This window comes from Cornus florida, unplaced genomic scaffold (assembly GCF_030987335.1).
Source record: "Cornus florida cultivar Cherokee Brave unplaced genomic scaffold, ASM3098733v1 CherokeeBrave_3.0.0_Hap2_Chr07, whole genome shotgun sequence".
NCBI classification, from domain to species: domain Eukaryota; kingdom Viridiplantae; phylum Streptophyta; class Magnoliopsida; order Cornales; family Cornaceae; genus Cornus; species Cornus florida.
In genome coordinates, this window is record NW_026775577.1 from 82,390,149 (window position 1) to 82,407,535 (window position 17,387).

General features: G+C 38.7%; 1 protein-coding gene across 1 annotated transcript in view; it reads left to right on the forward strand.

Moving 5' to 3' along the window:
• LOC132267346 (probable LRR receptor-like serine/threonine-protein kinase At5g63710) overlaps window positions 1–17,387 on the forward strand; it is a 109,782-nt gene that overhangs the window by 23,450 nt on the left and 68,945 nt on the right. The window contains exons 5-7 of the mRNA XM_059768503.1: window positions 6,445–6,588; window positions 6,793–6,864; window positions 6,979–7,044. Coding sequence (XP_059624486.1) covers window positions 6,445–6,588; window positions 6,793–6,864; window positions 6,979–7,044 — 282 coding nt within the window. The remainder of the gene's footprint in view (window positions 1–6,444; window positions 6,589–6,792; window positions 6,865–6,978; window positions 7,045–17,387) is intronic.

The window sequence follows — 17,387 nt, forward strand, 5'->3', positions numbered from 1 at the left end:
GTCCTAGTTCCCAAAGCACCCAACTATTATGGGACAGAGGGAGTATCAAATAGCTTTAATAAAGAAGTCAATAATAAATGATAAATCACAGTTTCCAAAGCACCCAACTATTATGGGACGGAGGGAGTACATAAAAGCTTTTCCTTTGAAAAATAATATATTTAATTAAAGGGTAAATTGCACCCACCCCCCGCGGGTGACTCACAGTTCTCAAAGCACCCAACTAATATGGGACAGAGGGAGTATCAAATAGCTTTAATAAAGAAGTCAATAATAAATGATAAATTAGTGTTTGGATTTGTTGAAATATCTTTATTATTATTATTTTTATTTTTATTAGCTGTTTTTATTTTTATTAGGCGTTTTATGTAAGATCCCTGTAATCATGGGATCATGTAGATAAGATCCCCATAATCATGGGATCACGTAGATTTGGACATATTTTATATTTTTCTTTGATTTGGTTTCCTTTCTTTGTACCCTATGATAATAATATAGATATTTCAACACTTTCCCTTAAGCTGGAATGAAGATATCAAGCTCAACATGGTAATCGAGGAATGAAGCAAGGATGGACCAACGGATTTGGTGAACACATCGGCCAACTGTTTAGAGGACCGAACAAAGCACGACTTAATAATTCCCAAATGAACCTTCTCTCTAATAAAACGAATGTCCTCCTTTATATGTTTAGTCCTCTCGTGAAGAACAAAATCTGAAGCAAGCATGATGGTTGACTTATTATTATATAACAAGTCTGAGGACTGTTTTTCACCTAGCCCTAGCTCCTCCAAGAAAGATCGAAGTCATAGAATCTCATAAGAATCCTGAGCCATGGCACGATACTCAGCCTCTGCTGAAGGTCTCGAAACTACAGGTTGCTTCTTATTTTTCGAGGATATAAGATGGTCTCCATTGAAAGTACAGAAGCCAGATGTGGAACGTCTGTCAGTCTTGGACCCAGTATAGTTTGCATGACTGAAACAAGATAGCCCAACCTACCTTCAAGAAGAATAGAATAATCCCAGTCTAGGACATGACTTAAGATATCGAAGAATATGATATACCGCATCCATATTAGCTGTACGAGGAGTATGCATAAACTGGTTCACAACACTAACCGCAAAAGCCAAATCATGACGGGTGTTGGTAAGATAAATTAATCTTCTTACCAAACGCTGATACTGCAAGGGATCATAAAGACGATCTCCAGACTTAGCCGAGATCTTCAGATTAGGATCCATAGGAGTGGAAGCAGGTTTACACCCAAGCATACCTGTGTCTCGAAGAAGATCCAAGACATACTTCCTTTGCAATAAAGAGATACCCTACTTAGATCTGGAATCTCAATTCCCAAGAAATATCTGAGCTACCTAAAGTCTTTCACACCAAAAGCTTTAGCCAATTGAAGCTTTACTTGAGCAATCCCAGAGATGTCATTCCCAGTAATGAATATATCATCAACATAGACAAAGACAAGAAGAATGATACACCGACAAGTGGAGGAACAGTGGATAAAACATGTATGGTCAGAATGACATCTAATAAACTCCATGGATAGAATTACATCACTCGTGCGCCTGAACCAAGCTCTGGGAGATTGTTTTAATTCATACAAAGACTTCAAGTTGATGAAGAGGTCATTTGTGAGAGGCAGCCAGGGAGACAAGCAAACGAGCCGAAGTCAATTTAGCCACTGGAGTGAAGGTATCATTAAAGTCTTTCCCAGGAATTTGAGTAAACCCTTTGGCCACCAAACGGGCCTTATGCCGATCAATAGAGCCATTAGCCAGATATTTAACACTGAATACCCATTTGCAACCAACAGTCTTTCCACTAGGAGGGAGAGATACGAGCTCCCATGTTTCATTATGCTGCAAATCATCCATTTCTACCTTTATAGCAGACATCCAATTGGGAGCCTTAGACACATTTCTGGGAATGGAAATGGAATCAAGTTTGCCTAGAAAGGCTCAGTAAGACCTTGAAAGACCATCATAAGAGATATACTGCAAAATAGGATGATCAGTACTACAAGCGAATCCAAATCGAGCAGGGGGTTTGCGGTCCCAAGTGGGATACCGAGACTCTGGAGCAGGGTTAGGGAAATGTAAAGGAGAGATGAGATGTACTTGAACCTGAATCTGAGGAGGATGAAGGCAGTGGAGGCAGAGCACGAGGGCGGCGAGAATAGACCTGCAAAGGGGGTGAGGAAACCACAAGAGAAGACTCTTCTTGAAAAATAGGAAGAGGACGAGCAAGAGGAGAAGCCTCTTCTTGAAAAATAGGAAGAGGACGAGCAAGAGGAGAAGCCTCTTGTTGATCGAGAGTAGAAGTTTCCTTCAAGATAGTGTTAGTACCATAAAAGGGGGTATACTCATAAAAGGTGACATAAAGAGAGTGATACATGTGTTCGTGTACAGGATCATAACACAGGTAAGCTTTTGACATGGAAGAGTATCCTAAAAAGATACATTTAATGGCCTTGTCATCAAGTTTAGTTGATTTGTGCTGGAATGGTGGACTGCCTAGATGGTCAGTTCATGCAGTGTTGGTTATGTATAAGGCAATCATTTCACAAGTGTTCTTACAAAAGAGGGGGTTTACATTAGCATAAAGGTGTTATCTATGCTGTAAAGATGTGGAATCAGTCGATCATTTGGTTTGCTGCTGTGAGTATACATGGACTGTTTGGAGTTTTTTTTATCACAGGTGTGTACATGGAATCTGCAAAAGGTTTCTGTGTTGCAAGAAATGGTGGATCAATTTAATCAAGATTTTCGAAGGAAAGATGTCAAGAAGATGGCCAGAGTTTGTTTCACAGCTACACTATATTTTACATGGTGGGAGAGGAATAATAGATCACATGATAAAAATGTTAGAGAGGCTAAGTATCTTGCTAAATGTATTTTTTGGGAAGTGCTTGATGTGTTGGGGGTTAACCTTCAAGACATTTTGTGATTTTCTTGGCTTGCTAGTTTTGTGTGGTTTGTCCTTGTTTAGGACTTTTTTCTGTTTTAGTAAGGGTATGCCCTTACTTGTTTCTTTGTATTATATTGATATTTTTAATATACTCCTTCATTCAGGAAAAAAAAAACAAAGTTTAGTACGAGAAGGGCTACGATTTTGAACAAAACATGTACATCCAAACACTCGAGGCATGATGGAAAAAGGAGTAATATTAGGCTGAAGCACTTGTAGGGGGGCCTTACCATTTAAGACTCTACTAGGGGTACAATTAATGAGAAAAGTAGTTGTAAGAACCGCCATGTGCCAGTATGACATTGGCACATTCATACCACTTAAAAGACATTGAACAACTGACATTAGTCGGCAGTTTTTATGCTCTGCCACACCATTTTGTTTAGGGTAAATGGACAAGTAAGCTGATGAAGAATACCCTATTGGTTAAGTTGAGTCTGAAACTCATTAGAAACATATTCATGACCATTGTCAGACCTAATATTTCTAACAATAGTTTTATATTGAGTTTTGATCATTTGGAGGAATGAGTGAACAAGGGAAAACCTTTAGATTTCTTTTTAAGTAAATATACCCATGTGCATGGGAATAATCATCAATGAATGTGACATAATAACGATGCCCCGAAAAAGCGGTAACAGGAGAAGGACCCCACACTTCAGAATGTATGAGATCAAACATACTAGGTGCACGATGCATATGAGAAATATAACTTGTCCTAGTGTGCTTAGAAAGCTCACAAATCTCACATTGAAACTTATTATCCTTACAAACTGTTATTAATGAAGGGAAAAGTAGACATAAATACTGAAAGTTTACATTCCCAAGGCGAGCATGCCATAAACTTAAAGTCTGAAAAGAAAAATCGTAAGATCTAGAAACTGGAAGAACAGAGGTTTGAAGGCTTGAAGCAAGTGGAGGAGGTTTCGGTGGAGGATCCCTAAAGTAGTAGAGGCCATCGTGCTCATATCCCCTGCCAAAAATCCTCTTCGAACACAGGTCCTGTAAAACACAGTACTGAGCAAAGAAAATCAGTGCACAGTTTAGTGATTTGGCAAGTTTGCTAACAGATAGAAGATTAAATGCAAAGTTGGGAACATGACGAACAAATGGTAAAATAATATCAGGGGATAGATTAACATTTCCTTTACTACGAATAATGGTGGTTGACCCATCGGCTAGATTAATAGCGTGATTAACAGGGGTAATGGGAGTAGAAAATAATGGCAACTCAGCAATCATGTAATCATCAGCTCCGGAATCGAGAACCTAATTAGGTTCTCCCGCTTTAACATGAAAAACAGAAGGAGTATGTGTAGCTATAGTAGCCATCGGAGTAGAATAGCCAGCCTTGGTAGATAAAGCTCCGAATTGCTCGTGAAGCTGACCATCTGGGACTGTAACTGATTGAAGTCCTGAAAAGGATGTCTGGGAGGAGTTGAAGCAGGAGGCACAAGAATCTGTGGAGTAGTATACCCACCAATAGTATCGGCTATTGCGGCAGTGCGGCCACAGCCAGAAGGACGATTGTGAGAAAATTTATACTTTAGCTCGGGATGAAGCATAAAGTAGCGATCCTTTACATACCCGTGGCTCCATAATATTGACAAATAACCTTTCCCTCTAAAAGTCTAGAATTAGCAGCAAGAGCCATCTGATCAACTGGAGTCTCTGGTAAAGCTATTGGCAGAGATCTGACGTCTATGCTCCTCATGGTCAACAGTAGCAAAAGCATCATATAAATCAAGTATAGGATAGGTGTTTATGATGAGATTGTAAACTGTTAGCATATATGATAGCCACGATTTACAGAATGACTTTCTATATTAGCAGAGATTTGATTATGCCGTAGAATATGCCATAGAATATGTTGATTTAATTTAGATTTGATTTAGTGTCCTTTCTTGTAATATGAGCATGTGCTCTTTTTATCTATAAATACTAGAACTGTGAATGAGTGATTCATCTCATTCAAGTCTTTACACAATTCTCTCATTTTTCTTCTTTTTATATTTCCACTTAAACCCATCAAAAATTGGTAGGTATGCTGGCGGTCCAATCTCTTGACCAAAATAGTTGCAACTTCAGAGAAATCGGAGAGAGGTTTATATTGTGCTAATTCTTCCCACCTAGAATGGAGGTACCCAAAATACTCTGATACTAACAGCTTGAGTGTCTCCTAAGATGTATGAGCAATCGTCTGATCTCGACAACTTTACATTGGAATATTGTTTGGAGCTCCCCTTTGGAATGACATTAGTTCCTGGCACGCCCGCAACCCTTCCATTTGCCTGGAAGGGACCTGATTTTTAGTGAGCCAAATAGTTCTTTTTAGCATATAAATACTGGCTGTGAACGAGTGTTAATCTAATTCAACCCTTTCTTAAATCTCATTCAAACCTTTTACCTATTTCTCTTTTCTTTCTTTTATATTCTATTTCTTCTTGGTATCATAGGCAGGGTGGTCCGATTTCAATGAGGGCATTGCAAGTTCGACCCCACCTATTCGAGAATGGTCTAAGGAGACATTCTCTATCCGGGAGGTGTCGAGTAGGCAGGGTTGTCTGACTTGAGGGCATTGTAAGTTTGAAACCACCCATTCGGAAATGGTCTGAGGAGACGTGGTTGTTTTTTTATGGTCTGAGGAGACATTGTTGATTCTTTCATCTACATTGTTTAAACATATGTATGAAGGGGAATGGTCTGAGGAGGCATTGTTGATTATTCTATCTACATATTTTAAACATGTGTATGAAAGGGAATGGTATGAGGAGACAGATTCTTCCATCTACATATTTTAAACATGCGTATGAAGGTAAATGGTCTGAAGAGATGGCCGAGAAGACATGGTTGGTTGCTTATGGTCCAAGGAGACACTGCCAATGGTTTATGGTCTAAGCAGACACCGAGTTAGATAAGACGTATCCATGATGGCTTGGAGAAAACGTCATGGTTATGTCTTGGCTAGTCAATTTAATGCAGCGAAGCAGAGTCGTCGGCTATATATTTGTAAAGATTGTGTTTGAGGATGCATTGTCCAAGTTGGGCGTCTCAGATATCCGCGCACCAACTTGAGGGGGAGTGTTAGCAGAGATATGAAAGCCCACAAATCATGGGATATGACTTTCCATATTAGCCAAGATTTGATGGTCACAAATCATGGGATTTGACTTTATTTACGCATATGTCTAGGCATAGAATATGCAATGATTTTATTTAGTTACCTTTCTTGTAATATTAGCATGTGTTCTTTTTAGTATATAAATACTGGCTGTGAATGAGTGTTAAGTCTAATTCAACCCTTTCATAAATCTCATTCAAACCTTTTACATATTTCTCTTTTCTTTCTTCTATAGTCTATTTCTTCTGTTATCCCTTGTGTTATACACTTTTTCTCTGTTATACAATCATCACGTTATCGACAAATTAAATATGCCATCAGAAGCTTTCAATTCTGTGCAGGGACTTGCAGGAAAATAATCTATCAGGTGTGTTACCTGATTACCTTGGAAACATGTTGCACCTAGAAAATCTGAATCTTGCAAACAATAGTTTTAATGCCTCTATACCAAATTCTTGGGGTCAACTTACCAACCTAAAGCACCTGTAAGTTCGCCTTTCTGCTTTTTGTGTATGTAGTTGAGGAAAAGAAGTATATCCTTTGGCTAACACCTTCTCTCTCTTTCTTTGGCAATTGTTTCTTTGAATTGTTCTTTCTTATTTTCCCCTGAAGAAACCCTTATAATGAAGCACTCTTTACATAAATTACTTATCTGTTGTCCTGACGCAATATTGTTACCTTTGCAACAGGGTTTTAAGTGGAAACTTCTTAAGTGGATCTGTTCCTGATTCACTTGCAAACGTTACAGGATTAACAGAACTGTAAGGGATAGCTATTTACTTCTTTAACTGCTGATAATCAATCAGAATTCTGCCCTTTGCTCTTTACTCTTCTGGCCTATGTTTATAATGCTTATGAATCTTTTCGGTTCACAGGGATCTTTCATCCAATGACTTAAGTGGAAGAATCCCAGCACAATTGTTCTCAATACCCACATTCAAGTAAATTCATTAAAATTTTATTCTCTTTCAAATCTTGAAACTTCTATTTTTCTAAAATTATCTTTTTATCTTTGAAAACTTGACTATTGATCTCGGCTTCTTCTGGTAACTTCGTACTGGTACTACACTGTCATGACAGAAATTTGGTGTGTTTGATTCATCTAAAGCTTTAAATGAATGATGAAAATAACATCTTTCTTGTTTTAGGATTGTATACAATTCTTACATGGGATGAAAATGGATATTTATATTATTGTTGAACTTTTACTGATGGACATGCTGCTATAGAAAACTGTTTCCATGATGTCAGAGATGATAAACTAAGAATTGTGCCTTTTATATTCTATTCAATAATTAATTCTCCTTTGTCCTTCCTCCTATACAAATCATTGGCATATGAACTATGTTCTTCTTTTTGCTTAACAATAAGAAAACATTTGAACTTTCACGTCTCTTTTCATATCTGAATGTGAAATATATATATTTTCCAATCTCATTTCTGATGAGATATCAACTAGAGCTTATAATGCTTCAAACAAGTTTTCATTTCCTAGTGAACATTCTCATAAGCTCTCACCCTTTATTATGAAATTTGGTACAAAAGAAGAAGTTTTGGGTTTTGGCTTACTCAAACCGAGAGCCAAGATCTATATTTATATACAAGAATTGGGTACAAAGAAAGGAAACCAAATCAAATAAAGACAGAAAATATGCCAAAATCTACGTGATCCCATGATTATGGGGATCTTATTTACGGGATCTCATGATTACGGGGATCTTATCTGCGTGATCCCATGATTATAGGGATCTTACATAAAATACCTAATAAAAGGCTAAAAACAGATAATAAAAAAAAATAAATAAATAATAAAGATATTTCAACACTCTCCCTCAAGCTGGAGTGAAGATATCAATCAAGCCCAGCTTGGTAATCGAGGAATGGAGCAAAGATAGACCAACACATTTGGTGAACACATTGGCCGACTGGTTAGGGGTACGAATAAAGCACGGCTTGATAATTCCCGAACAAACCTTCTCTTTGATAAAATGAATGTCCACCTCTATATGTTTACTGTTAGCATATATGATACTCATGATTTATGAAATGACTTACTATATTAGCAAATATTTGATTATGCTATAGAATATGCCATAGAATATGCTTTAGAATATGCTGTGATTTGATTTAGATTTGATTTTATTTCCTTTCTTGTAATATGAGCATGTGCTCGTTTTTTATCTATAAATAGTAGAGCTGTGAATGAGTGATTTATCTCATTCAAGCCTTTACACAATTCTTTCCATTTTCTTCTATATTATATTTTTACTTGGTATCAGAGCTAGAATGGTCCGACTGCAATGAGGGCATTGCGAGTTCGGCACCACCCATTTGGGAATGGTTTAATGACCATCCGGGAGGTGTCGGGTAAGTAGGGTGGTCCAACCTCAATGAGAACGTTGCGAGTTTGGCACCACCCATTCAGAAATGGTCCGAGGAGAGACATAGTTGCTTCTTTTTTATGGTCTAAGGAGACATTGTTGATTCTAACAATGCCACAAAATCACAAGTAAAGTGGAATGCCTCTCAAAAGGACCATCTCACAGAAAGCATACCCCAAAACATGGATGAGTCTAGCTGAGACTCCACAAGTCCTAATATGACCCAGAGGTACCATGACCACACTTCTTCAAAGGACATCTCTGTTTGAAGTGTCCCTTCCAACCACACCTATGACATCTCTTTGCCCCAACCACTGATGAAGACTGAGAAAGTGGGCAGCCAACCGCATAGTGTCCAGACTGCCGACAATGAAAACAAACCACATTGGTCCGCAAGGACCCCGTAGGCACATGCCCGGGTGACGCTAAAGATGCCAATCTCCCATCCTTACGACGCATTGCCAACTTTCTTTTCTCTCTCCTTTCCTCCTTCATTGTCTGTCTAATCCATTTGATCGTCAAATCCTCCATCTCAATCAATAGTGCCCTCTCAACCACTGCTGAGTAAGTAGGCAAATTCAAAGCTACAATCTTTCTTCTTATACCCAATCTAAGGCCACTCACAAACTCGTCAACCTTTAAGGCCTCCGTCTGCACCATCTCTGGCTCAAAGCGAGACAAGGAGGTAAACTCTGTCTCATACTCCGTAACGCTCACCATCTCCTGAATTAGCGCAATGAGCCTTCTCCTTAACTCCTTTTGACCATCACTGGAAAATACTTGTTAAGAAATAATTCTTGAAAAGTTTCCCAGTCCATCCCCTTAATGACACGAGTATTGACGATTGACTCCCACCAAGCACCCATTACACCCCTGAGTTGTGAAACGGCAAGCCTAATCTTCGTGTCTCCATCTTCAATTTGTAACATCCCAAACGTCCTCGAGATTTGATCCACCCACTGGATCGCCTCCAAGGAACCCGATTCACCCGCATACGAAGGAGGCTTTGACTCCAAGAAGCCAAGCAAAATGGTCCAAGCCCTATCCTTAGCAACATCCCCCGTCAACTCGTACTCGTCATTCATCATATCTACACTCTACAATGACACAAGAGCGAGTGATTAATTACACCCATGAAATTAATTACTCAACTCAAACACCATCACCATTCCATGACTTCAAAACCACTAAACCGTCAGAACAGACAAAAAGGCTCTCACCGTGGAGACCTTGCTAAACAAATCCCTCCTACCCCAGGGAGAAATCCTAAATGACCAAAAACGTATCTAAGGATACTAAGGACCCCAAGAGACAATGTCCTATCATCTCTCTCACCTAACCGAGTAGGAACAATGCACAAGGTCAACACAGACACTTAACACTTAATCATGATTAACAGTTAGGATACATCATAAGGCATAAAACAAGTAACATGCAATGGCTAAAACTATCAACTAGCATACTTCGGTAAAAAGTCAACTCAAGAGTCCAAGTATCTAACCAACTTGCATACAATCATGTTAAGTTACATAGTAAAAGCACCAAACAATTTAGCACATAAGCTTACATGTCATATAAAAGATGCTTCTAAACACATAAACACTGAAGCACATAAGCACGTAAACATGTGAACACATCGAAGCATGTCAACAAGAAGCATGAAATGAACCTATAACCCGTTGTCCTAAGGTATTCGAACCCAGACGCTCTGATACCACTTGTAACAGTCCGAATTTCAAAGAACCCGGTGCGTCAGCGAGTAACCCGAAAACTGACCAGATAAGGAGTCTGAAACGTGGAAGCAATGAAAAGAGAAGAGATCTCTAGAGATGGACACCACCTCTAAGACGATAAAGTGACCTTCTAAGAAGTCACGGAACTCTAAACAGGAAACGAAAGAGGAAGCCAAGGCTAAAACAAACCAAATATGATACTAGGGGTAAAATGGTCATTATACCCTAAGAGAACGAAATTTGATTCCCAACAAGTCAAATGAGATCAAAGTAACCCAATGATACCCTTTGGTAACCTCATATGAAGTTCTAAGGTAATTGGAAGTGACTTTCTTTGCGTAATTTGTTGACTTTCTATAGACCACATAGGCTATAGAATGATTATAAACTAAGGTGTGATAGAGGAAGGTGAGGGGAAGCTTTTGTCTTCCAAGTGCAAGACCAAAAGCTTAGTGGAAGAGGGTTAGAAACAAGCTTTCAAGGCTAGGGTTTCAAGTCTCCAATGGTGGCTAGGTGAGAGCAAGGTGGAAGACAACTAAAAATCTCAAACTTTTCCACTAACTCATTGTCTTGCAAAGCATAAAAACTATACTAACACTACCTCTCACACACATACACACATCACACCCCCCCACTTGTCATGATCCTAGGCCTTCTCACAAGATTGAATCTCCACACTACACTTGTCACAATCCTATGCTTCCAAGTGTCTCCAACTAAAAGTTAACAAATGGTCTGAGGAAAAGGTGACACTTGTCACACTTTTCAAAAATTGCAAAAAGGTCCCTCTTCTAAATATCTCACAAAAATAATTGCAAAAAGGTCCCTTAGCCAAAATATCTCAAAAAGTTAATTACACAAATAACCCCAAAAACGAAAATGTTTCCGAAGAAACTATGCATTCATACCCCCAAGTATTGAAATTAAATGAGCATGCTTTTCTACACAATTAAACCATGCATAGACTGTAAAATAAAATAAAGTAAATGCATAAGATGCCAGAAACCGGTTCCGGACTCCAAACCCTACCTCGGGTTCTACAAAACCCTAAGGTAATGCGAAAAGGAATAAACAAACGAATAAATAAAATAAAAAATAAAAATAAAAAAAATGTCAGAAAAAGGAGAAAGATGACACGGTCGTCACAATCATACCTAATATTCCTAACAGTTTTATATTGAGTTTTGATCTCTAAACAGCGATGATATACACGTACACTACTTATAGGCTGTACATGGCACAAAAAAAGGAACAGAATAACTGTACAACTAATTTTCCTTATTTACAGAGTTGGCTATGCCTATATTTAAACATTAAATACAGCTAGACAATCCCTAGAGATCAACAATAAATCTCAGTCGAATATTCTCCTTTCCAACACTCCCCCTCAAGTTGGTTTGAAGATATCATCCATAGCTAGCTTGCCCGTCAATTTCTCAAATTGTTTCTTAGACATACCCTTTGTAAGAACATCTGCAATCTATTCATCAGTTGGTATATAGGTAATACAAATCTGCCCGTTCTCTATTTTCTCCTTCATGAAGTGCTTGTTTACCTTAACATGCTTGGTTGTGTCATGAAGAACAGGATTATGTACTATTGACATTGCTGCTTTGTTATCACAGTATGCCTTTATCGGAGAGGGACTTGGGACCTTCAGCTCGTCTAAGATTCTCTTAACCCACAACACCTCACAAATTCCGTGGGCAACTGATTTAAATTCGGCTTCAGCGCTTTTTGCCACCACATTTTGCTTTTTACTATGCTAAGTAACAAGGTTTCCTCCAAAAAAACAGTACAGTAGCCAGAGGTTGACCTTCTATTGGTTATACTCCCAGCCAAGTCTGCATCTGTATATACTTCAATTTGTAGGTGACCGTGCTTTTCAAATAGTAGGCCCTTCCCTGGTGATCCCTTTAAGTACCTTAGGATTCTGTACACAACCTCGAAGTGTGTGAGTGCATAAATTGACTTACCATACTCACTACAAAAGCTATATCTGGGCGAGTATGCGACAGATAAATCAGTCTACCAACCAGCCTCTGAAATTGTTCCCTATGCTTCACATCTTCGGGTTTAGCAGATTGAAGCTTCAAATTAGGTTCAATTGGTGGACTTGAACCTCTGACCTCCCCTTTAGAAAGTAGGAGCCTGGTACCGCTAGGCCACTGCCTGTTGTTTGAGGCCATACCATAGTTGTTAAAGGCTCAAGACGCACTAAGGCGCTAAGGCCTCCTAGAGCCTGAGGCGTAAGGCGAGGTGTGCCCCCGACTGAAGTGAGGTGCAAGTTGAGAAAAAAATAAAAAAATGGCACCCAATAAAGATACAAAAGTCTTGTAAACCAAATACTTAAGGACTCATTAATAAATATAGCACCATCTTGGTTATCACTTAAATACTCATAATTCTCATCATCCTTTTTTGTCTCAATTAAATTTGCAGCAGAAATTTTCACAGCAAAAACTAGCATGCATTTTCATAGCAAAAACTAGCATTCAATTTTCACAGGCCTCAGTCCACACTCCACAGCAAAAATAACACTAATTTTCATAGACCACAAGAGAAAATAACAAGCATTTTAATAGTTAACACAACAGACATTTTCATTTTTCATAGTAAAAAAAAAAAAAAAAAAAAGAAAGAGAAAAAATAACATGCATTATACTAATTAGTACGGAATAATTATTAAAGCGGTGGAGCACAAAGCAGGGGAAAAAAATAGTAAAGAATAAGAAGCAAGACATAGAGAGAGAGAAGTGAGAACAGGAAGAGGAAAAAGATAGAAGAAGAAGATATGGAGAGAGAAGAGAAAAGAAGAAGCAGCAGAAGAAGAACAAAGAAAAAAAGTGGTATGGTCCACCACTTAACATATGCAGCAAAAGAGAAAAGAAGCAGCATGTGGCGGGGTCCACCACTTAATATATGCAGCAGAAGAGAAAAGAAGAAGCAGCAAAAGAAGATATGTGTGTTTGAGCCTTATTCTTTTGTTTGCTTTACCTTTTTGGCTTTATATAACTTATAATAAATGGTAGGGTCCACCACTTAACATATGCATACCAATTATATGAAAAGTCAAACCAACAATGAAAGTCACAACTCTTTAAATAACATAAAAACAAAGCCCTTCAATCAGGCGCGCCCCACATGCGCCTTGGGCCTATCGCCTTTAGCAAATAGGCACGCGCCTATGCAAAGAGCCTCACTTGGGTGCATGTAAGGCGTTAAAGCTTGCGCCTTGATGCGCCCAGCGCCCGGAGCGCCTTTAACAATTATGGGCCATATAGGGATTTTCTTAGTCTACACACTTTCCCTTCACGAAGACGTTCTTCAAACCCCAGTGGTAGGCTCATAAAGACTTCCTCTTCCAAATCCCCGTTTAAGAATGCGTTTTTTACATCTAGCTGGTGTAATGGCCAGTCAAGACTAACTGCTAAGGATAGAAAGGCACGAATTGAATTAATCTTTGCGACTGGAGCAGAAGTCTCCTGGTAATCAATACCATGTGTCTGTGTAAATCCTTTTGCCACTAAAAGCGCCTTGTACCTTTCTATACGTCCATCAGCTCTACACTTAACTGTAAACACCCACTTGCATCCTACCGTTTTCTTCTCCCTTGGTAAGTTAACTATCTTCCAAGTCCCATTCTTTTTCTGAGCATTCATCTCTTCCAAAACTGCCAAGTTCCAATCCGGATTATCTAAAGCTTCCTGAATGGTTCTCGGGATAAATAGGTGGGAGATTTTTGAAGTAAAAGCTTTATGAGACTTAGAAAGCCTATGGTAAGACACATATTTAGTAATAGGATGTTTTGTACAGGTTCGGACTCCCTTTCTAAGTGCCATAGGTACATCAAGATTGTAATTACTACTCCTTGATTGTAGTCACTTTTTTGGCAAATCTTGTATTGTAAATTGTAATGTGAATTGTAGAAATGGAGATTTGAATATAATAAGAATAGAGATACAGAGAGAGAGAGATGGCGACAGAGATGGTGAGAGTCTCAGCCCACACTTTTCATATATATATATTTAACCCTAAAACATAAAGAGAGTTATATACAATACAATAAAGGCCTAATTACATATTGGCCACAAACCCTATATCTAATTACAATAAGACCCTAGCATAAATACATATATACATACAAGTGTTTCAACACTCCCCCTCAAGCTGGAGAAAATATATCATATAATCCAAGCTTGGAACAAATTATTTTTAACCGATTATGACCAAGAGCCTTAGTAAACATATCCGCTAATTGATCTTCAGACTTCACGAACGGAGTAGAAATGTTTCTACTCAATATTTTCTCTCGAGTGAAGTGACAATCAACTTTAATGTGTTTGGTTCTTTCATGAAAAACTGGATTGGATGCGATGTGAATAGCTGCTTGGTTATCACAGAACAGTGGAATAAGAGTCTTGACTATTAACCCAAGTTTTTCAAGAAAATGTTGTATCCATGTTAACTCACTAGAGGTATGGGCCATCGCCCTGTACTCTGCTTCAGCGCTAGACCGTGCTACAACTGTTTGTTTCTTACTTTTCCATGTGACAAGGTTTCCACCAACAAGTGTACAATAGCCTGTAGTAAATTTCCTATCTGAGGGAGAACCAGCCCAGTCAGCATCTGTGAAACCTGTCACATTAAGATGACCATTAGGTTTATATAGTAATCCAAAACCTGGAGCTTGTTTGAGATATCGAATAATTCGAAGAACAACATTCCAATTTGGTACTCTAGGAACACTCATGAACTGACTTACAACACTAACTGCATATGAAATGTCAGGTCGGGTGATAGTGAGATAAATTAATTTCCAACTAGACGTCGATATCTGCCATGATCGTCAAATAAATCACCCTCATCAGGTAATAATTTTATATTTGGGTCCATAGGAGCATCAGCAGGGCGAGCACCTAACATACTTGTTTCTTTTTACAAGTCCAACACATATTTTATTTGAGATAGACTTATACCTTCCTTGGATCTAGCAACCTCAATACCCAAGAAATATTTGAGTTTGCCTAGATCCTTTGTGTGAAACCGATTCTATAAGAACAATTTTAACTTTGCAATGTCGTCAGAATTATCACCTGTTATAACAATATCATCTACATATACCACAAGAAATATAAAGCCAGTTTTAGTATGTTGGTGAAATACCGAATGATCTGTCTTGCATCTGTTAAGGCCAAAAGAAAGTACCGCCTCGGAGAATTTTCCAAACCCTTGGAGATTGTTTCAATCCGTACAGGGCCTTTTTAAGCCGACATACAGCATAACGAGACTCCCTCTGAACAACAAATCCAGGTGGTTGCTCCATGTAAACCTCTTCATGTAAGTCACCATGTAAGAAAGCATTTTTCACATCTAATTGAAACAATGGCCAATTACAATTGGCGGCAATAGAAATAAGGATTCGGATAGAAGAAATTTTCGCAACAGGAGAAAAGGTCTCGTCATAATCAATACCATAGGTTTGTGTGTATCCCTTTGCAACAAGGCGAGCCTTCAATCACTCAACAGATCGATCATGGAGATATTTGACAGTGTAGACCCACTTACAACTAACCGTTTTGGAACCGGGGGGTAAGGAAACAAGATCCCATGTCCCATTATGATGAAGAGCATCCATTTCATCTATCATGGCTTTGTGCCAAGCTGTATCAGATAGAGCATCCTGCACAGTTTTTGGAACAGCAGTAGCAGATAACGTGGATAAAAAACAAGAAAATGAGGGCGATACCTTTTTATAGGAAACAAAGTTAGATATGGGGTGTGCAGTGACACATGAGCGAACACCCTTACGTAATGCAATAGGAAGATCATCAGTAGCAAGAGGAGCCTCAATGGAAGTAGACAATTTGGGGGGGGGGGGGGGGGGTACTCGTGATCGACGGCTATACAAGTGGCGGTGGCACATGAGGTGATTGTGGTGGGTCACAGGGTAATGAATGTGACACAACAGGTAACGGAAGCAGTAGCTCGGTATCTAAAGACGAACTATGTGAAGAAAAATAAGGAGTGTCCTCAAAAAAGGTAACGTCCATGCACACAAAAGCCTTACGAGTGCTAGGATCCCAACACTTATAACCTTTTTGAGTCCAAGAGTATCCAATAAAGACACACTTAATGGCACGAGGAGACAATTTATCAGCGCCAGGGCGTAATATGTGAGCAAAACACACACACCCAAAAACACGAGGCAGCAATGCAAATAATGGTCGAGTAGGAAAAACAAAGGAATAAGGACATTTCCAATTTAGAACGGAAGATGGCATACCATTAATTAAATAACAAGCGGTTAAAACAGCATCGCCCCAAAATGCTTTTGGAAGATGCATATGTATCATCAATGTACGAGCTATTTCAATTAAATGCCTATTTTTCCGTTCAACTACGCCATTTTGTTGGGGAGTATAAGAACAAGAAGTTTGGTGCAAAATACCACGAGAGTCGTAAAAACTAGAAATAGCACCTTTGACATACTCCATAGCATTATCAGATTGTAAAGTGCGTATAACACACCCAAATTGGACCTCAATTTCTTTTAAAAATATTTGAAATATGAAAAACAGTTCAGAACGGTCTTTCATTAAAAACAACCAAGTCATCCTTGAATAATCATCAACAAAGGTAACAAAATAAGAAAAACTTGAGTGACTAGTGTAACGCGCGGGACCCCAAATGTCCGTATGTACTAATTCAAATAAAGAAAACCGACGATTAACAATACGAGGAGGGAAAGGCACTCTATGGTGCTTACCCAACTGACAAGATTCACAATTTAAAATAGACACCGACTCAAGGAAAGGCAAAGTAGACTTCAAATACCGCAACGAGGGATGACCTAACCGATAATGCCACTGGTACACAGACATCTGGGAATGTAAAGCAATAGTGGAAGGTTTGCAATCCAAATAGTACAGGCCATTTCTGTTACTGGCCCCACCAATCGTCTGTTTCGTGTTAAGGTCCTGAAAGACACAAGACGAAGGATAAAATGTGACAAAACAGTTCAGAGCTTGAGTCAATTTACTTACAGATAATAAATTAAAGGGAAAATTTGGAACTAATTGCACAGAGGATAAAGAAATGGATGGGGTTAATTTAATTGTTCCCTGGCCAATAATGGAACATGTTCTACCATCAGCCAGAGTAACAAAA